The sequence below is a fragment of the Tenebrio molitor genome, chromosome 9 (assembly GCF_963966145.1).
Source record: "Tenebrio molitor chromosome 9, icTenMoli1.1, whole genome shotgun sequence".
Classification (NCBI taxonomy): domain Eukaryota; kingdom Metazoa; phylum Arthropoda; class Insecta; order Coleoptera; family Tenebrionidae; genus Tenebrio; species Tenebrio molitor.
The window spans coordinates 7,347,209-7,369,911 of record NC_091054.1 but is presented as its reverse complement, the minus strand read 5'-3'; the positions used below and the strand labels follow the sequence as shown (position 1 = coordinate 7,369,911).

General features: G+C 40.6%; 8 protein-coding genes and 1 pseudogene across 13 annotated transcripts; 5 read left to right on the top strand and 4 right to left on the bottom strand.

The window, feature by feature from the left end:
- Positions 1 to 10: 10 nt before the first annotated feature.
- Positions 11 to 2,171, bottom strand: LOC138139135 (uncharacterized). 3 transcript variants are annotated; one of them, XM_069059316.1, is made up of 9 exons: positions 2,030 to 2,171; positions 1,472 to 1,803; positions 1,165 to 1,379; positions 1,059 to 1,119; positions 765 to 1,009; positions 509 to 713; positions 374 to 456; positions 235 to 326; positions 11 to 178 (listed from the first exon to the last, which is right to left on the bottom strand). In XM_069059316.1, the coding sequence occupies exons 1-9, from the start codon at positions 2,064 to 2,066 to the stop codon at positions 144 to 146; spliced, it is 1,305 nt and encodes a 434-aa protein (XP_068915417.1). In that variant the 5' UTR covers positions 2,067 to 2,171; the 3' UTR covers positions 11 to 143. The 3 variants fall into 3 exon arrangements, with proteins under 3 accessions (XP_068915417.1, XP_068915416.1, XP_068915419.1); XM_069059315.1 differs by having other exon boundaries at positions 11 to 326; XM_069059318.1 differs by having other exon boundaries at positions 11 to 326; positions 1,472 to 1,845; positions 2,030 to 2,150.
- Positions 2,172 to 2,274: 103 nt separating this feature from the next.
- Positions 2,275 to 4,345, top strand: LOC138139139 (galactokinase-like). Its single transcript, XM_069059324.1, has 6 exons — positions 2,275 to 2,436; positions 2,925 to 3,102; positions 3,152 to 3,305; positions 3,405 to 3,712; positions 3,763 to 4,037; positions 4,173 to 4,345. Exons 1-6 carry the CDS (start codon positions 2,275 to 2,277, stop codon positions 4,284 to 4,286), a joined length of 1,191 nt encoding a protein of 396 aa, XP_068915425.1. The 3' UTR covers positions 4,287 to 4,345.
- Positions 4,346 to 4,673: 328 nt separating this feature from the next.
- Positions 4,674 to 10,505, top strand: LOC138139125 (uncharacterized). Of its 3 annotated transcripts, none has more exons than XM_069059299.1 (6): positions 4,674 to 5,016; positions 5,948 to 6,241; positions 6,286 to 6,745; positions 8,926 to 9,658; positions 9,761 to 9,999; positions 10,069 to 10,505. In XM_069059299.1, the coding sequence occupies exons 1-6, from the start codon at positions 4,944 to 4,946 to the stop codon at positions 10,280 to 10,282; spliced, it is 2,013 nt and encodes a 670-aa protein (XP_068915400.1). In that variant the 5' UTR covers positions 4,674 to 4,943; the 3' UTR covers positions 10,283 to 10,505. The 3 variants fall into 3 exon arrangements, with proteins under 3 accessions (XP_068915400.1, XP_068915399.1, XP_068915398.1); XM_069059298.1 differs by having other exon boundaries at positions 10,060 to 10,505; XM_069059297.1 differs by lacking the exons at positions 8,926 to 9,658; positions 9,761 to 9,999; positions 10,069 to 10,505 and adding an exon at positions 6,894 to 8,854 and having other exon boundaries at positions 4,685 to 5,016.
- A 1,744-nt stretch (positions 10,506 to 12,249) lies between these two features.
- Positions 12,250 to 16,308, bottom strand: SdhA (succinate dehydrogenase, subunit A (flavoprotein)). Its single transcript, XM_069059300.1, has 7 exons — positions 16,116 to 16,308; positions 15,633 to 15,903; positions 14,511 to 14,932; positions 14,155 to 14,458; positions 13,903 to 14,102; positions 13,099 to 13,296; positions 12,250 to 13,044 (listed from the first exon to the last, which is right to left on the bottom strand). The coding sequence occupies exons 1-7, from the start codon at positions 16,176 to 16,178 to the stop codon at positions 12,508 to 12,510; spliced, it is 1,995 nt and encodes a 664-aa protein (XP_068915401.1). The 5' UTR covers positions 16,179 to 16,308; the 3' UTR covers positions 12,250 to 12,507.
- A 91-nt stretch (positions 16,309 to 16,399) lies between these two features.
- LOC138139150 (protein KTI12 homolog) lies at positions 16,400 to 17,666 on the top strand. Its single transcript, XM_069059339.1, has 4 exons — positions 16,400 to 16,812; positions 16,869 to 16,973; positions 17,025 to 17,323; positions 17,380 to 17,666. The coding sequence occupies exons 1-4, from the start codon at positions 16,653 to 16,655 to the stop codon at positions 17,647 to 17,649; spliced, it is 834 nt and encodes a 277-aa protein (XP_068915440.1). The 5' UTR covers positions 16,400 to 16,652; the 3' UTR covers positions 17,650 to 17,666.
- A 17-nt stretch (positions 17,667 to 17,683) lies between these two features.
- GatC (glutamyl-tRNA(Gln) amidotransferase subunit C, mitochondrial) lies at positions 17,684 to 18,458 on the top strand. The gene has a single exon (XM_069059347.1). The coding sequence runs from the start codon at positions 17,809 to 17,811 to the stop codon at positions 18,304 to 18,306; it is 498 nt and encodes a 165-aa protein (XP_068915448.1). The 5' UTR covers positions 17,684 to 17,808; the 3' UTR covers positions 18,307 to 18,458.
- PolG2 (DNA polymerase subunit gamma-2, mitochondrial) lies at positions 18,272 to 19,571 on the top strand. Its single transcript, XM_069059326.1, has 4 exons — positions 18,272 to 18,709; positions 18,759 to 18,920; positions 19,014 to 19,200; positions 19,249 to 19,571. The coding sequence occupies exons 1-4, from the start codon at positions 18,272 to 18,274 to the stop codon at positions 19,530 to 19,532; spliced, it is 1,071 nt and encodes a 356-aa protein (XP_068915427.1). The 3' UTR covers positions 19,533 to 19,571.
- Positions 19,561 to 20,653, bottom strand: LOC138139151 (elastase-1-like). Of its 2 annotated transcripts, none has more exons than XM_069059340.1 (6): positions 20,569 to 20,653; positions 20,342 to 20,523; positions 20,132 to 20,286; positions 19,989 to 20,081; positions 19,809 to 19,945; positions 19,561 to 19,759 (listed from the first exon to the last, which is right to left on the bottom strand). In XM_069059340.1, the coding sequence occupies exons 1-6, from the start codon at positions 20,641 to 20,643 to the stop codon at positions 19,568 to 19,570; spliced, it is 834 nt and encodes a 277-aa protein (XP_068915441.1). In that variant the 5' UTR covers positions 20,644 to 20,653; the 3' UTR covers positions 19,561 to 19,567. The 2 variants fall into 2 exon arrangements, with proteins under 2 accessions (XP_068915441.1, XP_068915442.1); XM_069059341.1 differs by having other exon boundaries at positions 19,814 to 19,945.
- Positions 20,654 to 20,742: 89 nt separating this feature from the next.
- LOC138139133 (uncharacterized) lies at positions 20,743 to 22,662 on the bottom strand (annotated as a pseudogene).
- Between the last annotated feature and the right edge of the window lie 41 nt (positions 22,663 to 22,703).

Below are 22,703 nucleotides of genomic sequence, written 5' to 3'. Positions count from 1 at the left end.
AAAAAACAACTTTCCAACACTTTATTGAAACAAAAACAGTTTACAAAGTGAAAAATGTATTCTGTTTGAGATTTTGCGCTTCGGCTTGCACGTAAAGCATTAAATTTTTTATTGTACGATTAAAGTGTGTCGTAGAGGGAGTTCTAGACGGCGAAATGCGTCCTGCCGAATCCTTGCCCTGAAAAAATAAATCGCAAAACGTCAACGAAATCCACAGTGAGTGAAAGCTCCCACCTATACTTTGCAAGATCGTGCACGCGTCTTCAATGTTTTGGACGTGAAAAATGTAACAAACAAAGTTAGACGCCGTATCACAGTTCTCGTCCCTAAAAATCAGTGTTAAAGAAAAATAAATTCATTTATTCTGGCCCACCCTGCAATGTACGCGACGTAGTTGGGCAAAGCGGGGACCGATCCGCAAGACGAGATCTGCATATACGAGTGTTTAAAAACGATCTGAAAATTGGTGTTTCAGTTTGTGCAATCTTCCGGTAGCAGCGCAACTTACGCCCCCTGTCTCAGAGTCTAATACTTTGATGTTCATCTCTCCAATTTCAAATATTACCGGCTTTTGTGTGTCGCTCTTCGTCATGCTCAAGCGACGTTTTATGGCTTCTTCAATTTGTCTGACGCTTCCGTTGTTTCCGACGCTCACGAGGCCCAAATAAGTCGCGCTGTATCCAGATTTGGTACTTTTTGGCGCGCATGTCGCCCTAAAAAACACAACAAAGTCAAACGTAAAAATCTACAATTCGATCGATCACGTCTCGGTGGTGTGTTCACTCTGCGAACGATTTGTGATCTTCACAGGATCAATTTGCAACTTTTCCAGTATTGTTTTCACGGGTGCAAAGACGTCCTGGGATTGTTTATGGAATGCTTTCACGACGACTAAATTGATCGGCTTGCCTTTATTAGCGCGGAAAATCGCGTTAAGTCGCCCCTTGCAAGACGAATTTATTTCGACGCCGTTTAAATTTGACAGAATATCGCCCGTGCAGATTTCGCCCTTCAACCAACGTACAGGAACATCGCAAAATTATTCAGCCGCAACTTACGGACTCTGACGCCACGCTGTTGGACTTCACGTGTACAATAACTGCTTTATTTTCTGAAAAACTGTGAGGGTTTAGCGAAGAAAATTTGAATGGCGTGACGCACTACCTAATACTAATCCCCAAATTTTTACACGGTACAAGTTCGAGTTTTACCAAGTCGGGTGTCTGCCAAGTCAGGTCTAAAAACGCACAATTAGTCAGATCTAATTCGAAATTTATTTTATTGCATTGCAGAAACACGGATAACAATATTGCCGACAAGATTTCATCCCCGATTATCGAATGTTTATCGTAGAAAAGCTTTGCCTTGTTTGAATTGTTCTAGAAATAAACATTTTCACAAGTTAAACAACAAGTTAGTGTCATACCTTTGATTTTATATATTATAGTATAAAATCAAAGATCATACTCACCAAATACTGCAGAGAAAAATGTAAACACTTTTTCATTAAACAATGTCTCACTAATAGTCGAAACTTTCCCAGAGGGGTTTGCACGTGTTTAGTGCTTTGCACCTCTTGGACGCTGTTTCTATAATTGAAACTTTCCAAAGCGGTTTCTTCTGCCGCCAGAGAAGACATCCACGTGTACACCTCTGTTTTTTTATTACCGTAAAAACTGGTCTGGGTTTGGGTTAACCCTCTATGGAAGATTTTTTCGAGAATTTGGCAAAAGTCTTGTAGATCTTGACTCGAATCTGTGATTTTTTTCGACAGAGACTCGGTGAAAAGCTTCAACGTGCATCCTGTGCAAAATTAGACTGATCGATAGGCAACACCTATTACACCTATGAATTACTAGTTCGTTGATTATTCTATTTTATGCGATAATAAAATTGATCCCCAAAGCAAATAAAGCACTTAAAATGTGTATTCGACAAAATAATGAGCCAACAAAAATGAATACTTGTGTGAACATGACACATAACCTCAAACTTGCAGGAATATCTTGACAAATAAATATTTATTTACCTTTAATATCTTTAATCAATGGGTCACTGACTGACATTCTTATCTTGAACTTATGCGATTACATGGTTTAACTTCCATTAGTTAGTTTCAAATAATATTATCAAGCGACTGAACGTTATCATACCTCCATAAATACGTCGCCTTGAGCGCAAGATTTTCAGTAACTTTTCAATGACAAATTGATTAACACAAACTTCCATATCTAATTCTTTACTTTTTCATTTAAGTTTGAAACTAAAATTAATATGGCAGAAACTATACCCGAAATTAAATCCGTTGTGCAAGAGGCAAAAAATGCATTTAAAAAAGAATTCAACGAAGAGGCGAATATCGTGGTGTACGCCCCTGGAAGGGTCAATTTAATTGGTGAACACATTGACTACAATGACGGATTTGTTATGCCTATGGTGAGATTTTTTATTTTTCATGATACAGTCATGCAGAAACAATTGTAAAACTGCGCGCGTTGCACTTTTCTTATCTCCAGGCGATGATGTAAAAATCGGAAACTAATCTAGAGGTTGTTAAGTGCGTTAGTTTCATGAGTGCCATGGAAATTAGATGTAAAATCGTAGCCGGAGTGGAAAAGAAAGTCAAAAATTAAGAAATGGGTTTGACACTTCAAACTCCAACAGGTGTTCAGTCCTCAATTTAAGTGTAAAAAGTTCATTGGAATAAACCAGAAATTTGTTTTTATCTCAAATCTGACAGTGGGTAACAATGCTTATCTTGTCAATCACTTGTCAAACAAAATATGCGAATAAAATGTGGGATATAGCAACGATAATCTAATCTAATCTGGCGTGTTCACACAGGAAATCTGAAAATAATGTTAATATTGTGTATCTTTATTGGAGTTATGTAAAAAAAAACAAAATAAAATTAAAATTTATAGGCATTACCTTTAGTAACAGTCATGGTGGGCAAAAAAATCCCCGGCGAAGAAACAACCATTTTAACGATGAATCCACACACGGACCCACCCAACAAGACCACGATCGAGATGCCCAACAAGAACGCCTTAGTCAAAACAATCACACCTGGTCCCCCAAAATGGTCAAACTACGTCAAAGGTAGTTCTACTTGAATTAGAGAGTAGGTGGATGCAAAAATTCGTTGTAGGTGTCATATCAAACTACATCGGGGACACACCTCCGGCTTTCAAAGCTGTTATTAACAGCACCGTCCCCACAGGAGGCGGCTTATCGAGCAGCGCTGCCATCGAAGTGGCGACTTACACATTCCTAGATGCTTTGGTCGGTCCAAGCGCGGTCATGTTAGTTGTGAATTAGTTGCCTAGAAAGATAAGCTTGAAAGGCCACTTTCAAGTTTATCTCTTGTCGGAAGAGAAAATCATTGGAGTTTGTATTTGCAGGCCCACTGACAAGGCCCTCGCCTGTCAAAAGGCCGAACATGACTATGCCAACGTCCCGTGCGGGATCATGGACCAGTTCATCTCCGTCATGGGCAAAAAGGGCAACGCGCTCCTCATAGACTGCAGAAGCATGACCTCTACTCTGATCCCCATGTCCGATCCTAAGATTGTCGTGCTCATTACCAATTCAAACGTCAAACATGAACTGACTGGGAGCGAGTACGCGACCAGAAGGACCCAGTGCCACCAGGCCGCCCTCATTTTGAAGAAATTAAGTTTGAGAGACGCCAAAATGGAGGATATTGACTGTGGGATCGAACAGATGTGACGGGAACTATCATTTTTACAACTTTTGCAGATTTGAAAAAGATTAACACCGACGAAGAGACCATCAAACGTGCGCGTCACGCTGTCACCGAAATTCAACGCACAACTGAAGCTGCCGAGGCCCTCAAGAAGAAAGACTACAAAAAGTTCGGTCAACTTATGGTCGCTAGTCATAACTCGTTGCGGGATGATTTCGAGGTTTCTTGTCCGGAACTTGACCAACTGGTAGAGCTGGCGATGCAAGTCGAGGGAGTTTTGGGGAGCAGAATGACGGGCGGCGGTTTTGGCGGTTGCACCGTCACATTGGTAAGCGCAAAAAATGGGAGCGCGTTTTGCATTATTTGAAGTGCGCGGTCGCCATTTTGACACTCGTCAAAGGACATTTGACAGTTCGCAGCGTCTCATTTTTATTTTTAATTCAACACGATTCGACTTTTGCAGGTCAACTCCACGGCCGTTACCAAAGTCATCGACCACGTCAAGAAGAATTACAAAGGCAAACCGACCTTTTATGTATGCAAACCGAGCGACGGGGCTCAAATTCTAAGTAAATAAATGGGAATCCCTTGAACTATTTCTTTATCCATAAAGCTATTAAAGTCTCTACACTGTTATTTTTGTTTCATTCTCAGCTCATGCAACAGAAACGCTTTCATATTTGGATCTGTCACTTTCTCCTGAATTTTTTTAAAAGCTTCTTCGCCCCCGTCCCTATAATATCGACTCAATTTCTCCGCATATTCTAACCAAACACAATTGGCACAACCTGACATACAGCAAGTCGTGGGTTCTTCCGGATATTCATCGCCTTTCTTATTTTTCTCATCAGAGTTGCCACTAGACTCCTGGTGATTGTGACAATATTGACATAAAACACTGAGGTTGGGCCCGGAATTTTTCAGTAGATCTACAAACAGTAATGATTGCGTCGCACGTAGAAAAATACAATACCAACTCACGGAAACGGTTGTACGAAACTATTCTTAAAACGCCCATTTGTACAAATAAAAACAAAAACTGACATGTGAGGTTATGTAAGTGACAAACCGAGTGGTGCCGCTTAACCTGCTAAAATAAAACTAAACCGCTTAAAGCGCATCGTTCGTCTCTGAACTCGCGAAGTCTGATTTCGTTGCATAAAGCGTTGATTTTTTTTCAATTGAGATTGAAAATATCGACGTTTGTACTGTGACGCGTACGCACGTGGTCAGAATGTTTAAATCGCTGTTACCTTGGAAACACACAAAAACAAAAGTGATGGTCCCAGAGCAAACGATGGAGGATGGTAAGTAAGAAACGTCAAAATTGTTGTTGCTTGTCACGCTAATCTCATTTTTTAACTGTTCACGACTATCATCTGCTTATTTACTAAGGGCAAATATGTGTGTGAAATTTTCCATGAATTTCTTGCGCATATCTCGCAATTCGATTAAAAATCGTGTCATGTGGTACTCCCACTCGAGCTATTGCCTGTGTCTTTCGCGTCAACTGGAAGTTTCGAAACCTGAATGATCCCAAAATAGACGAATTCTATTAATAAGAGAGAAGAAGAGTTTCATTTTAACCCCTTCCGCCTCCATTCTTCGTTAATGTGGGTATCAAGCCTAATTCATTACTGACAACCCAATATTTCACAGTTGCTTGTTACAACAGTTCATTTGCATTTATCGAAGCACAATTTAACTTCACACGTTACTTATTTTAATTTAATGGCATCACCTTTTCTGGTTTTTCTCTAAATGTGCTTCCCATCGATTCTTTTTAGAGAATTGTGCAGTCAACCGGTTCACCTTCAATCATCCCAAGAATACACAAATTGCGTGCAGTATTTTCGCAGTCGTTCAGTATTGTGGTCACATTTTCCAAAAAATCGACAAATATGTCATGACTTCTTTTATTCAATATCGTACTGAGATCCTTGAAAAAATTGAGTCGACGTAAAGTGCCATAAGAAGAGCACAAGTTCCACAAGTGACCTCGCTATTATGTAATAGTGTTTTCAGCGAATGCATAATAATTATTTGTTTTGTATTGCCTCGATAAAATTATCTACGCTGTGCATAAAGTGAGTAAAACTCCATAAAACTGTCGTAACAGTTTGCGTTTATTGAACAGTAATGATTTACTTATCATCTGCTTGCTTATCAATTAATTTTTTAAACACCCCTCGCAGGCATCAATCAAAGGAACTAATTTTTGTGTTTTGCGATTTGTAGACAACATCCTCCAGGAGCAGAGGCTCCTTCCTTGTAACACTTGCGGCCGCACTTTTTTCCCCTTGCCTCTGAAAAAACACGTCCCCATCTGCGAAAAAAATTCGGTGAAGAAACGCAAAATCTTCGACTCGTTGAAGCAGCGTGTCGAAGGTACAGATCTCGCGCAGTTCCATCAGAAAACCTATTTGAAGCGACAAGAATCGATTCCTAAAGCGGTCGAACCTAAACCGAAAAAACCGAGCCAGTGGGAAGAAAACCACAAGAAACTCGTCGATGCGATCCGATCGGCTAAAGGTACGTTCATGTGTCACTGTCGGCGTAAAATAACTTTGCGGCAGGAGCTTCTAGAGACATGTCTTCGAGCAAGAAGCCGCAACCGGTGGCGGCGTCGAACGAGCGCTGTCCCTTTTGCGAGAGACAGTTCGGCCACAAAGCCTTCGACAGACACGTGGAGTGGTGCAAGGACCACAGGACGCGCATTCAGAAGTCTCCAGCGAATGTGCTGTTGGCAAAGGAACGCTTGGAAGCTAGGACCAAGTACAAGGTGCCCCCGTTGAACAAGTCGAAAAGAACAGCAGTCAAAGAAAAGTACTCCAATACGAACGTGGTGAACAGGACTGAGTCGGTTTGTAGCGTCAAAAGCACACCCACCAATCCGCCCCGACGCAATCCTAGCATCCGCAAGCCCAGATCTGTGCTGGATTTGGGGAAAAAAGTAGATTCGCCGGTCAAAATAGAGAAAGCGACGTCGCTGGTGTCCACAGACGACGCCAAGAAGAACAAGGAGACGAACAAAAGGTGAGGGAATGAGAGAGCGAGGGCCCCCGTGTTTGAAACATATGTAGGGAGAAAGGAGGAAAGAGGTTTACGAGTATTGTCCAATCTCCTTGCAGTTGTTTCTCTATTTACCTGAAATAATCCATTCTAATCCTCTTTCCTTCTACAGTCTGCGGTCAAAAAGATATTGTCCTCCTCGTGAGAAAGTCAATTCGACTAACGTCAATGAAAGTGTCGAGTCTATAACTGTCGCCCCGATAAAATTTGTCGCGTTGCCGAATAAAAAACTGGTCACTTGGAAGGAACTGAGCGGGAGTGTGTCTGAAACCGGTCAGACGGACGAGGAGTCGGTGATCGTCGTCTACGAGAATTCGAACGTGTTCGGCAAGAGAAATTCCAGCAAGAATCAGACGTTCATCGAAGAACTGAACGAAATTCTGGCCGATTCGGACGAAGACGATCCGAAGAAAAACTACTCGTCTGACACTCTCAACTCGAGCGACAAGAACTCTTACATTTCGCCAAAATCGAAAAGCTCTCCCGAGTTCCGGAGTCGCGAAGCGCAAAATTTGCCGAGCACACCAGACGTGCGTTTCTCGCGGTCAGAATGGGGCGCGAGTACTTATCAGTCGACTTTAGAGTTGACGAAAATGTCAAGCGAAGAAATGAGCAGCACTCTACCGTTATCTGTTTACACCGACGATCTGATCAAATCGTCGAATGAGAGCTTCTCGAAGACGTCAAACACGGATGATATGTGTAACTCGTCGTGGACAGATATCGGTGAAGGGTGTAAAAATACTGCGACGACTCGGGTTAAGGAGAGTACGACTTCGGATGAAGAAATCACGAAGTTGATACGATTGCATGTTGACAATGACTTGTCTCTGTCAGATCTAAACGACAATTGTGAAAGGACAACAGTGATGGACAACGATGATGGTTTCACTTCGGACGAGGAAAATACCGACAGGAAAGATTATTTGTTTGGTTTTTGTAAGTTTTCCTCGAAGGTGGAGAGTCAACAATCGGAGTACAAAAATGGGGGGAAGCACTCCAGTGAAAGAGCTTTTATTGAAAGTTTGAAGCAGGCGCTGGCGACGACTTCGAAGTGTGACGATAGTATTGACAAGAAAGAATTCAAACACGACAGCGATTTTGTCGAAGACGACAAGGACGACTCGTGCGACGATTCTGACAACCTGTCAAAAAATGTCGAATACAGTAATTCCTTATTTTCGCTTTCTTCAAAACTCCCTAGCAATGACTCAATTTTGTCCCTTAAATCAACAGAAATCGCAAGAGACGTAGCCAGTGGAGAGCAGATTCGAAAAAAGTCGTTGACGCAAGACGCGAATCCCTCCGACCAAGTTTCCAGTTTAATTTGTAATCTAAATCACTTTTGTTTCGGCAAAGAGAACGACGAGAATTTTAATATCGAGTATGAGGTCCCCAAAAAACGACGAAAATTAAATTCGACTTTCGTCGTAGACGCGCCGACGTGGATTAAAGATAAGACGGCCGGTTGTAAAGATAAGGAAGAAAAGGTGTTACAAGCTGTGGACGGAAACAAGGCGAAGAACACTTGCTTGTTGCCTAAAATTTTGAACCAAAGCGATAGAGTTAAAAAAGAGGAGAGAACAAAGTCGCCACCGACGAAACTCCCTCTGGTGGAGTCTAAATTAACCGAGAATAGGAACGGAGTGACGGCTTTAGACGCGCGATTCAAAAGGAAATTCGACAAACAGTTGAAAATCAAGAGAGACTTAAGTTCTGTCTTTTTAAGTTACCCAAGGTGACGACTTTTAATACACTCACGGGGCCAACATTTACCTTAGTTACCATCTGCCAAAAAAAAAAACTATTATAAAAGTTAAGCGAAACACAAAATTCAGCATCTCAGCGTGATGATGCAATTTCTATGTAACTACTTTTTATTAGCAAACAAAACAAAAAATGACAGTAATGACATTCCAAACAAGAATTTTTCCAAGACACTCACTTTTGTTTTTATGTTACTTACTTGACTTACATCACACAATGTTCAGCTGTTTGGGACGAAGCGAGCCACGAGTTTCGCAACTCTCGAGACGTCACAACGTGGAATGCTAGTCCCAAACTGTTGAAAACATACGAGGACACTATCTAAATCGAAATAGTTTGTCTCAGTCTTTCGTACATTGGTTGTGCTTTGTTTCTAGCAAAATTTCCACTCCATATGACCCTTTCGCATCGGCCGAAAGACAATTTATGGAGCTACTCGAGTGCGACGATTTTAAACCGTTCGCGACCACCAAACAACCCCTCACGCACACACCCCGCCCGTATACAGCTGCGACCAACGCCACCAAAGTAGTTTCCCAAAAACCGGTAAAGTCCGCCGTAGCTGCTAGCAAAAATCGAACGTCGATAATCGATCCGCCTACTTCCTTCCAAGACTCGGAACTAGTCGAAGACGACTTCGAGATACTCGAGAATTTGATAAACAAGCAGTTTAACGACAACGGTGATTTTTTTCTGAGTTTAAATAAAGACAGTAAGGACGGGTTCAATTTGATTCTGAACGAGAGGAAGTACAGCGACGACATGTCGTCCATCGATTCGAGTTTGATCAACGAAACTGATAATTTGTCAATACCGGAACACTTTAAACTCGACCATTACTCACCAACGTCCACCGAAGACACCGACACCACTATACAGAACGACAATGTAGATTTGTACAGTTTAGAGTACGATAAGAAAATTGAAACACACTTGAATACGAAGGGCAAGGTTAAAAAGTGTAATAAAACTAAATCTAAGTCGGGTTCTAGTTTCGAGAAGAAAACAAGCAAAGTTAAAAACAACGCGAAAAATGCGCTGTTCGAGCCGATCTTGAAAGCAGAAGCCGAAGATTGTTCGAAGTCGAGGGTCAAGGGCAACGCGAAAAAGGTACGAGTTCTCGTTCAGTTTTTCTTTCGAGTGGGGTCGCAAGATCCACTCTAGAGGAAAAAGTGTCAAAGTGGTGCATGACACGATCGTTTGTGTTGTTAGGGTTCGGAATCCGGCGACGAGCTCGACTTGACGATAAAGCCCGAGGATCTCTTCGCCGTCGACGACAAAATGTACGCCGAGTACAAGATTTACGAAGAAATGTACTTAAAAGAAAAAGACCACTTGGCCAACAGCAGGAAGCAGAAGGCGAAAAACTGCGTCAAGTCGTACGGCATCGACTTGAACGACGACAACGGTAGCCCCCCCAAAAAGGTTTCCGACGATTCGGCGTACGGAAGGTGAGTACTAATGTGTTACGCGACTGTTCCCACAACGATGGTTTTTTACTACTGTGGCAGTCTCAACAGGAACACACCGAAACCGAAAACGGCCAAGCTGTCCCCGTTGCAACGAAAACGCATCGACAGTGCCAGTTCGAGCGGGTCGGAGAATTGTGCAATTCTGCCGGATCTCGGCAATCAGCAGCGAATGTCCAAGTTCTGTCACGAATGTGGGAACAAGTATCCTCTGACGACTGCCAAATTTTGTGTGGAGTGTGGCGTAAGAAGGCTGGTGTTGTGATACACTCGATATTTACCCGTTTCCTCAAAATGGTTACTTATTCAGATTTTGTAAATATTAAAAATGACTAACAGTTGAAATGTTTCATACTTATTTTTTTAATTCTAAGCTTGATTGTTAGCTGCAATATTTTTAATACCAAAGTACTATAAAAATTACACAATGAGCAATTGTACATATCTAACTTTTTTATTAAAACTATTCACAAATTTTATTTTATCTAGTTGTAGTTTTTATTACTCACAACATTTTAGTCGTTGCAATACTGTTTTATTCAGCGTGTTTTACTAGCATTCCAATGTATTACGTTAATAACAAGACTGATGTTTCATTTTTAAACGAAATAACAAATCATATCGCATATTTTCATTTGTGACTTAACAAACATTAAAATTTTTACGATAAAATAGTGTTTTTTTTTAATATGTATTACAATTTACCTTTCGAGCAGCAGACGGTTGTTTTGTCTTCAGAATATCAGAGACAAATCGCAGCGTTTATCCAATTCCAATTTCACTCTACTATCGTAATGTAGCAACACAATTATTTAAAACGCTTGATAACCTTTCGACCAACGTTATCTCTCCTCCAACCTCCATCGTTTTCTAACACAACAACTTCAGTTCAACTCGTCTTCGTCTTCTCGTTGATCTTTAAATCTAGAACTCCACAGAGTGCACTTTTAGCTCGGTGCGAACATTATCGTGTGTAATTTCCTCCTCGCTTGGCTAGTTTCTGTTATTTGACACATTTTTCTCGTTCGATTCAATATTAATTGTGACAAATCGAGAGAAATCTGCATGACGCTCCTCAACACAAGTGTCTATGATCAAGACGATTTACTTGACCGAAAAATAAGCGAATTACTTAATATACTTTTAGGTTATTTGCGTAAGTACTTCCTGGTGTGAATCTGCACGTAGTAATATTTTTTAAATCAGTTTATATTTGTCTCCTGGGCGAGATGGCGGCCGTACCTCAGGGAATGTTTGCTGCGCGTAAAGTACGCGAAAACGAGGAGAAGCTGAAAAGTCGTAACGAAATTTGTGACTTGACTCCGACTAAATACAGCAGCAAATACATGAACAGCATCTGGGGGATGTACAATCGGTACTCCGTGCACAACCTCAAAAAGAATATGGATGAAAAACTGTTCGTTTTTGCGGGCCAACAAAAGTAAGCGTATTTGATTAATTTGAACATCTGGTGATGTGTTGTCATTATAGGGAAATTGTTGGGCCCAAACAATCTGTAGAAAAGAATTCTACAGATTTAACCGGATCTCTCTCTTCTGCAAAGAACTTCTTGCCCGCTCCGGGTTTCTTGTAAGACTTTGATTAGAGACAAAACTTATTGTAGCTTTTTTATATTTCTAGTGATGTAGGCGTTTTATATGTATGATAATCACAATAAACATTTAATCTTGCTTCAAATTTTGTTTCAAAATTATCCAGTTCTGCAGTTACAGCGATCGCAGCGCCACGCCCCGCCTTACTTCCAAACCAACTCACCTTTATCCACGGCTTCCTAGATTAATAAGAGTCGAAGCCTCTAATACGGCTGGTCGAGTTCATCAGTTGCAAGCATTTTTTCTGTTCCTGAGAGGGCGCCACTATACATTTGTGTATTTGGCTGCTTAACCGCGTACAAATCTCATTTTAAAAAGAATCGTAATTTGTATGTTACATACACTACTTCAAAAAGTAGATTATTGATAGAAAAAAAAAACATTAATACGATTTTTCATTCATTTAATTAAAAAAATATTCGTTTTTTGGTAGAGGGCGCTACTATACTTTTGGCTTTTGAAGGAACAGACAGTTCAAGGAACTCGACCAGCCGTATTAGAGGCTTCGACTCTTATTAATCTAGGAAGCCGTGCCTTTATCCATGGCCTCCTAGATGTAAAGAGAACCTGTCTCTTGATCAAGGAGGCACCTAAGGTTACAGTTAGGAAAATATTTAAATGTAACTAATTTTTTTATTACCTTGACAAAGCATCATACAATTTGTATTTAATGTTCAATACATAAATTTAAATAATTTACTTAATTAAAATCAGTTAAAAGTAAAATAAATTATACTCTATTCTACTTTTGCAAAATACTTTCTCTTTAATGTACAGATTGGGTTCGAATCGAAAAAATAAAATGGTTAAGTAAGAGATGTTGAAATTTTTACCAACACGTTGGCAAGAAGTGAGAATCTTTTCGACCAATTAAAAATTAATAAGATCTAATCGCAGGTGGTACGTGGCTACATTCGTTTTTATCCAAGGTGTCGTCGATGACCGCTCGATACCTAAGACTAACTTTACCTGTTTTCGGATCGATAGTCGCTAACGTATGTTTGCGCCAATGTTGATCCGCCGGTTTCTTCGTTTGTCCTTCCAGCGGTTTACTGTAGTCGTACTCGTCGATTCGTGTTTTGTAATCTTCCCTGGCATGCGCCCCGCGTGATTCTTTCCTATTTTCGGCTCCCACGATGGTCTGACAAGCGTTCAACATCAAATTTTGCAATTCTAGAGTTTCCACAAGATCCGAATTCCAAACCAGACTATTGTCGAAGACTTTCAAATCTTTCAAATTTGAATAGAGCTTCTCCATCTGTTTGCAACCCTCTTTGAGGGTTTCTTCAGTCCTAAAAACGGCCGCGTGCGTTTGCATCGTCTTCTGCATCTGAAGACGCAACGTTGCGGTCGGAATTGAACCGTTTGCGTAGCGACACCAGTCCAGATTGGCCACTGACGCCTCTCCTGCGTTCTATAACACGCATATTAATTATGTAACCATTGAGTGTATTGAAGGTCACGGTACTTCTTTAATGTCGGCGAATTTTTCTCCCGGTTTGTGTTCTTCTGCGATGGTCTTGGCACAAGCACGCCCGAATACCACCAAGTCGAGGAGCGAGTTGGCTCCGAGACGATTTGCGCCATGGACAGACGACGAGGCGGCTTCACCGCAAGCGTACAATCCCTTCACCACAGTGTCCTTGTTGTTGACCGTGGTCAAAACCTGTTCAATTATCTAATGAGAATCAAGAATCTTTGTACGGTTGGTGCTTACTGACAATGTAATGGACCATCTACTTAAAAGCTTTCTTGCATTTCTTTTATGCTTTAGTTTTTGTCACTTTTCAATAAACAGTTCAACACACGAAATTTGTTATGAAATGACTCTATGTTGATTACTTATAACGATTTTTTTAATCAGATAAAATTATGATAAAACTCATTGTTTTTGTAATCCTATCAATTTAGCATTGTGTAATGGAGTATAGTTACGCTATGTATTGTTAGCGGCAAATTTCACACTTCCGATTTATTGTCACATGGCTTGATTTGAGGTTTTTTGAATATTATTCACTTTGACGGTGTTCTAAATTCAATTCAATTGTCCCATTTGCACAACTTATACCACATAATTTTGGAAAATTTACAGGAGGCAGTGGACGGATAGTAATGACCCTAGTTATATTGTAATTCCAAAATAGATAATTATTAGTTAATTTATGGTTTCGTGGCGAAACAAATTGTTGTGTTCCTGCATCATCAAAACAAGAGAATTGAGAAGCTTGCCAAGCCGAATGGCGCCCTCACACGAGCCAAGAACTATTCATACCTGTCCCTTATAGTTGGTCGGTACCCCACCCATATTATAATGTACAGTTGGCAGAACTGGAATTGGTTCTCTGGTCACATCCACACCAGCAAATATCATGGCAGTCTCCGAAATGCCGGGCAGTCTCGAATGCAACTGTTCCGCCGGCAGGTGATGCAACTGCAGATACACATGATCTTTCTCAGGCCCGCATCCTCTACCTTTCAATAAATCCCACCCAGAATAAGCGAAATTTCACCGTTTCAATTATACCTTCGCGTATTTCGATCGTCATACTCCTGGACACGACATCTCGACTCGCTAAATCTTTGGCCACGGGAGCGTACCGCTCCATGAATCTCTCTCCTTGCGAATTGATCAAGTAGCCACCCTCGCCTCGACAACCCTCCGTGATCAAACACCCAGCTCCGTAGATGCCGGTGGGGTGGAACTGGACGAATTCGAGATCTTGACACGGCAGTCCCGCTCTCGCCACCATCGCGTTGCCGTCACCGGTGCAGGTGTGCGCCGATGTGCATGAAAAGTAGGCGCGGCCGTAGCCGCCCGTGGCCAACACCTAAACAAACGAGACGAGTTAAGCGGAATGGGTTACTTAAGCACTGTCTTACAGTGTTGTTGGCGCGGATTCTGTGAATGGAACCATCTTCCAGACAAAGGGCGATCACGCCGCGGCACTCTCCGTCTTCCATGATCAGATCCAGCGCGAAATATTCGATGAAGTAGTTGCAGTCGTACCTAAGGGATTGGCCGTAAAGAGTGTGCAATAAGCTGTGCCCCGTTCTGTCGGCTACGCAACAGCAACGGTGGGCTTGTCCACCCTTGCCGAATTTTAACGACTGACCGCCGAACGCACGCTGATAGATTTTTCCCTCTGGAGTGCGAGAGAACGGCATTCCGTAGTTTTCTAATTCTATGACGGCTTTGGGAGCTTCACGAGTCATGTAGTGGATCGCGTCCTGGTCACCCAACCAATCGGAACCCTTGACGGTGTCGTACATGTGCCACTGCCAGTTGTCATCCTCCATGTTGCCTAGTGACAACAGTTCAATCCATCAATAAGCAACTTCAACCTTTTTTTTTCTATTTTGCATTCGTAACAAAGCTGTTACGATACCAAGAAGAGTATCGTAAACAGCGGCTCTATAATAGCGATAGTACAATTTACGGTTATCATGTTGGTACTTTTCGCCAATACGCGTGAATATCCCAAAGTCGACAAGTGTTTCAATTGGTTTTTGCCAACCATCATAAAATTCCCCAGAATTTTAAAATTCTTACTTTTGATTTAAAAACGGCTTAAAAGGTGCAAAATAGAAAAAAATAGTAAAAAAAAAAACTCGTTTCATAATGTGTTTATTCCATTCGTCCTTTATAAAACTTGCGCTTTGCGACTCGTTTTATAAACTTGGACTCATGTAAACACTTCCTTATGAAACTCGTTTTTTAATACACATGCTGTTTTATTATCATTTTGTAATGATTTGAGAATAAAACATTGTATTTATTTTCCTAAACATTACATAATGTAACGTGAAGAAAAAATCGTTTCGAAATTTTCTTACAACGTTAAAAATAAAAAGGAAATTGATAATGGAGTTACAACATCAAGTGGACTTCGGTCAGACACATTCATAACAATCTAAAGGTCAAATTATATGGAATCTCCTATGAAACATTATTAGCATATAATTGAAAAATTGACAATTTAAAATGAAAACTCAAATTCATACCTAAGGCTGCATTGATGCCTCCTTGGGCCGCAACAGTATGAGATCTGGTTGGAAATAACTTAGTTATGACGGCAGTTTTAAAACCTTCAGCAACCAAACCAAAAGCTGCTCTTAACCCAGCTCCTCCAGCACCAACAACTACCGCATCATAAGTATGGTCTACAATGGGGTAAACTTTTGAAACGGCATCTGAACTGACTTTGGCGTTTCTCCTGTCAGCTCCAATGTGCACCCCCCTTGACAGGGCCTGAGGTGTTAAATTCGTGTTTGTCTAAAAGTTAATGACTGATGAATAATAACTCAAGTTGAGTAATTGAGGTTAAAACAGCTGCAGTTCTAGAATATTGTGGAGGCAAGCGTGATAAATGTATGAATTCGGTGCGATAAAAAAATCACACAATTCCTCGTTTCTGAGTAAATAAAGCATATAATTACGAGTTATGTAACATGTGACTTCTCTGGGTGCTCTTAAAAAATATTTACCTTAATAAAATGACCGAATATATTTTTCGGCAAAACCGCACCGGTTCTTAAAAGGCCGCTCATGTTTTTTACTTAAATCAACAACTAACTGCACAAATTATAAACAAAAATTACAGGTGACACTGGTTACTCTACACTTCTATACCTAACCGGGGAGCGCCCCTCACTCTTCGCCCCTCTCAAAACGTAGCACGTCAAAAATTAAAAAAACTACTGGCTTGTGGCACATATGCGCATGTGCCACGAATCAAAAAGCCAATGAGATCGCAGAAATCTGTTTAAAATTACGCGCCAGGTGAAAACTAAAAAGTTTCATCCGCGTTCGTTCACTTTGATGTTTTTTTTTTATTGTTATGGAATGTCCAAGATAATTTCTACGTTCAAATTGATTACATATGGACGAATGTTAATTAGTTGACCTGATAAAAGTTTAATTTAATTAAATAGACGGATTTTTTGACGCAAGGATAAAGGATATGTGTCATCTGTCCTAACCTCAATGTTTTGATAAACTACGGAAAAGTATATTGTTTTCAAATGCCTTTAGTTGTTATAACGGGGATCCCTTGCAGCGGCAAAACGACACGAGCCAAAGAATTAAAACAATTTTTTGAAGATCGTGGTAAAGAGGTACACGTAGTGAGCGAGAACGAACAACTTGTCAAGGCGAATTTTCAAAAGAATCAGTTTTATGCAGGTAAATACGAATTAAACGCGTTCAAAGCAGAATATATATTATGTAAAACGGTGCAGATTCGTCACGGGAGAAACACATCCGTAGTTTACTGAAATCAGAGGTATTGAAATTAATAACTCCGAATAACGTGGTGATTTTAGATGCGTTAAATTACATAAAGGGTAAACATTTGTTTTTCTTGGTCTTGACATCTTCTGATTGAGCGATTGTAGGGTACCGCTATGAATTATATTGTGGTTCTAAGGCAAATAAAAATACTCAATGTACGGTTCATGTTGAAATAAATCGCGATGAAGCGTGGAATTTCAACCAGAGTCGCACAGAAGAGAGCGAAAAATACAACAAAGAAACGTTTGATGCCCTCGTGCAGAGGTATGAAGAACCAGACGGAAAAAATCGATGGGATTCACCTCTGTTCACAATTTTTCCTGAGCAAGATTTAAATAAAGATGCAATTATGTCTGCTTTGTTTGATGAGGCGCCCGCTCCACCAAATATGTCCACGCAGAATGTAATCTGACGCAAATGCGGCGACTATTTTTTTTTTTTTTATAATGTTTGTTGTAGGCGCCTCTCAATTCTACAAATTTTTTGTATGATCTAGATCAAGTTACAAAAAAAATTGTGGATGGACTTGTTCAGAGTAAAAATATGGGAGTAGGACGTGTGACAAAAGTAGCTGGACTTCCAGATTTATCATTGGACATCTCAAATGCCACAGTGCAACAACTGATGGTACTTAGGAGGCAATATATTACTTATTGTAAGCTGAACCCACCAGATTCCAAGAACATACCCCAGTTATTTGTACAATACTTGAGTGCTAGCTTACAATAAAGTTGATTTATAATTTTTATTTGGCTGTTTTTTGAGCGGAATTTCACCGTAAAGTGAGTTATATTTAATGCATTTCGCATTCGGCGAATAGCGTAAGGTTATGATGTGAAATATGTACATAACCTCAAAATTAAAGAAAAAGCAATTGAAGAATGAACGATGAATTTTTTGCGGCTGCAACGAATGCATTATTTTCGTTTTTATTGTTCGGCAATTAAAGCAAGTGGTGCAAGTGCAGTTGTGCAAGATAAACGATTTTTGGTTCCACAAAAACCCGTCAAATCAAAAATTGACCCTAATAAATTACCCCCTCGGACAAAAATTGATGCCGACACTATAGCTCTATTGGAGCGCTTATCTTTGGTGGATTGCGCCAACAAACAAGGCATTGAGACTCTAGAAGAAGCGATAGCGTTTGCAGATCAGATTCAACAAGTTGATACAACTAATGTTGAGCCACTGGTTACAGTACTGGAAGACAAGCCACTGAGAACAAGAGAAGACTGCGTGACGGACGGAAACTGTCGTGACGAAGTATTACGCAACGCCGAACTGACTGAAGAAGAATACTTTGTAGCACCACCTGGGAATATACCTCTAGAAACTAGAGAAAATTTGTTGTATGATGATGTTCAACAAGATAGTAAAACTGTGTGAAAGTCACGGATTTTTCCGGAGGATCATTCACCCAAGGACAAACATGGAAATTTACAAGATCGAAGCAGTAGGAACCCTCCTTCAACAAAACTTGTATACAGAGTGGTTCAGTAATGTTGTTTTAAATAAAGACTTCCATGTTTTTCCCTGTAGTAATGGTTTCTCTGAAACATTTGATTTTGCCAAACAGATCTGTTTAGGAACATTTCCGTTTGGTCTGACTCGGTCAACCCAAATAAAACACAAACTAGAAAATCAGTTTGAAAAACAGAAAAACGGCGTCAATTTTTTGAATTATTTTGAAGAAGACACGATTCTTGAATGTTTCGTTTTTTTGCCACCATCTGACACGACCCATTTTTTCCACCAGTGGCAGAAGGAGAGACGGATCTGGTGGAGAAAAGTGAAATATTTTCACGTATCGCAAATTTGTGTTAACATCTGTGTTTCAGTTTTCTGCCTCACCAGGTAGATATATCTTGACTGACATAAAAGATGGAAATAATGGTGAGCAGAGTGTGGACATCATAGCAAAATATCCCTGGGGAGAACAATTAATTGAATCTCTGAAAGTGGTCAACGACGTAAAAAGCGTCGCAACCTCGCAGCTTCAGGTACGTTGAGCCACATACTTATTTTTTTGTAAAAAATGAAATCCGAAAATAATGATGGAAATTGAAAGTTGTTGCATTGTTCGCTTTTTGTAGACGAAGAGAGGAAAAAAGACCGTCAAGGCTCAGTGCGTTGTTAGTAAAATTTATTCTTCGGTAATGCTCCTCAATACGTTATGCGACGCCTATGACGAGCCATCATTTCAAGACAATCCTCGACCTTTACTAAGACTGCATCGTAAATTAGCACCGTACAAAATAAGTTTTTCGATACCGTCAGGACGTAAGTGAAAGTGTATTTTCAATTTCATTTTTAACGTAAAAATTGCAGCAAAAACAGTGATCGATCAGTTAAAAGATATGGCGTTGTATTTGTGTCGCCAGTTGCGAAAGAATCAAGTGTCATCGCTACTACTTCCATCGAGTTACAAAAATACCCTGGACGCCCAGTGGAAACAGTACGATCAAATGGGCATACCTTACAACGTTGTGTTGAACGAAAATACTTTGAAAACCGGAATATCGCAACTGAGAAGTCGAGACACCACCCTGAAAGAGCAAGTCCACGTGGCAGACTTGGCAACTTATGTAGAGAAATTGTTCAAAAACTATTAGATAGGTACTTGAAAACAAATAAAAAACGAAACGGTTTAATTTTGGTTGTATTTTGCAAAATTAATCCCCGTCATGTTGGAAATCCAGGTGATGTACGCTGAAACTCTGGTGTAGACCGAGTTGTTGAAGCTGACCCTACAAACCGGTAAAAAAGCCAGATGACTCGTGACCCCCACTTGAATTTGTTTCTTGTTCCTTATGATGAAAAGGGGTCCTCCACTGTCGCCCTAAAAGGATAAATCACCACCGAGCAATAAAAAACCTACTCTGTCACACTTTACAAGCTTTGCCTTCTGCAATTCTGGACGCCGCACAGATTTCCACATTCTTGAACTGAGCCTCGCTTAAACACTTGTCGTAACTGCTGATGTGCAGCACCGCCTTTCGCAGCCTCTGTGGTGTTTGGTAAAAATCTAAAAACGCTTTTAGAAGATTTTTAATCTTGTGAACCCATACCGTTAATGATCCCGAAACCCGTGAGGTAAGCCGTCTGGTTCAGAAGAGTCTCTTTGTTGTTGAGGTGCAGCCGAATCAGATTGACGTTACGTCCTAAAAATGCGATCCCGAGGACGTTGACTCTCCAGAAATTGTATACAAACCTAACTGAGCCGGCGTCTTCAGTTTCACCAATCCGATGTCGTGTCTGCCGCCGCTGCTCAAATATTTTGGATGAATCGACAGTCTCTCGACTCGCAAAATCTGAGCCTGTTTGGCGTCTCTGAAGATGCTACCCAGTGCCACGTAAACTTCGCCTCTTCAAGTGAAACATTTGGGTGAATGTTTTTGGACAAACAGGGACTTTGACTTACGGTTTAGTTGAGGGTGTAGTTTCATCGAGTTGTATGCAATGAGCGGCTGTTAGAACCCAGCTGGGATGGATCAAGCTACCCCCGCAAAAGCTGTAATATGTTCTTTTATCTTTCATTAATTGCATCAGACTAGCGTGGAAAGGAAACTGACCAACATCCGGTTCGACAGGTTTAGAGAAGCCCTAAAGCTAGTCTTTACCTAACGCAAGTGATTTTTTTTAACTTACATTCACGATTGGTGTGCTTGCAATCTTTGAAAACGTAGAAAAGAGTATTGGTAAAGTGACATAAACACATTTCATATTTGTGCCATCAGAATTTTGAAAATTATCTCGTGTGGAATGACTACACTGACAACATTGAACAGAATCATTAAGAACTAACGGATGTACCGAGAGTAATTATGCTTTTGTTGTTGTTTATTATACAAATAAATGTACAAAAATATCCAGTACAAGAGAACAACTACAACTGATTGCATCTAGATGGTATAGATTGTGGACTGCGACCGTATTACTTTTGTATCTCCTGGGCTATCCTCAACAGTTCTTCCTCTTCCAGTCGACCCTTGTTCAACGCAATACTGAACGTCTTGATTGTGTCGCCTTTCGCCGTCACCCATATAATACCATAAGTGTTTATTTGCATCGTGATTTCAATGTTCCTGCTCTTGCTCACCGATTTGGTCCATTTGATCTCGTGCGCCCCCAAGAGAACATTTTTGCTACAGTCTAAATGTCTACCTTCGTAAATCGACAAGATACAACCTTGCCCATCCTTGTTGCTTTTCTTCACGACATGAACGTGTTTCGAGGTGGCTGGCAAAGGAGTGTTTCTCGCAAAATTAAAAAATATGCTACCTTCATCCAAGACGGTACCGATCGACAGAGGAAGAACGTCGATCAAAAGCGCGTTAGTGTCATGACCCCCGTTGACGTGATTGATCAAAAAGTCGGCTTCGATTGCTGCTCCTATCGCTATAGCTTCGTCCGCGTTGATATTTCTTTGGATGGTCTTGTTGTTAAAATATTCTCTAAGCAGTATCTCAATTTTTGGTATTCTAGACGCCCCACCAACTAGAAGCACTTCGTCGATATCGTCTTTACTCAGTCGTATGTTTTTTATGCAAGTGTCCACAATTTTGATGGTTTCTTTGAAAAGGTCGTCGTTGATTTCTTCAAACTTCTCGCGAGTTATCTCCAATTCGATGTCTTCCTCTGCGTTGGCAAATTCCGGTACCACAGTAGTACGTGTGACGGTCGTCAGAATCTTTTTCGTCCTCTCGCACAGGTTTATGATGTTTCTCATGTGGCGTTTGTTGTGTCTCACTTGGATCTTGCACTTGGTTTCTATTTCGTTGGTCACGTACCGGACCAGACGGTTCAAAAAGTCTTGACCTCCTAGGTGAGTGTCGCCGGAGACCGACAACACGGTGATGTTTCGGCTGTGCGCCCTCACGATGGAGACGTCGAAGGTGCCACCCCCCAGGTCATAGATCAAGATAGTTCGTTGATTTACACTTTCTGTTTCGTGAATGTACGCCAAGGCCGCGGCGCTGGGTTCGTTGATCAGTTTGAGGACTTCAAATCCGGCGATTCTGGCGGCGTCGCGAGTGGCTGCTCTTTGGTTGTTGTTAAAGTAAGCCGGTACCGTAACTACTGCCTTGTTTACTTTTTGGCCCAGGTACTTTTCGGCGTCCATCTTTAATTTGTGCAGAATTCTAGCGCACACTTCCTCGGGAAGTTTGTAAATTTTTCCCGAGTCGTTCTCCATTTCAATCCTAATTTCTCCATTTGTTCCTCGGACATATAGTTGTAAGTCAAAGAATCTTTCTCTGATTCAATGTCCGGATCATCGTGAAGACACCCGATTAATCGCTTAATTTCTAAAAACAACAAATTCTAGTTTGTGCATGTTTAGATAACGAAAATGATATTATTTACTTGGTGATAAGACCAATTAAAATCTACTAAATCCATTTAATGTGCTTACCATAAATACCATTTGACGGTTTGGAGGTAGATTCGTGTTTGGCAGTTTTTCCGACAAGTACATTTTTGTTTTTATCGTAATATACGAAAGATAAGGTTGTCCTTTTGCCATCACTGTTAGGTATGACGTCGATCTTTCCGTTTCTCTTTACAGCGATACAAGAATTTGTTGTCCCCAAATCAATTCCTACAATTAATTCCCCGTCCATCGTCACTGTATCTACCGAACAATGCTATTTTTCGAACACATTAAAATAAACATTTCATCTAAAAATCACCAAAGCGATTGCTTATCTTATCATTCAATAAAATAAAAAACATTTTATTCATTTTCATTTGATTTCAATCTTGTTTGTTTTTTTACAAATGTT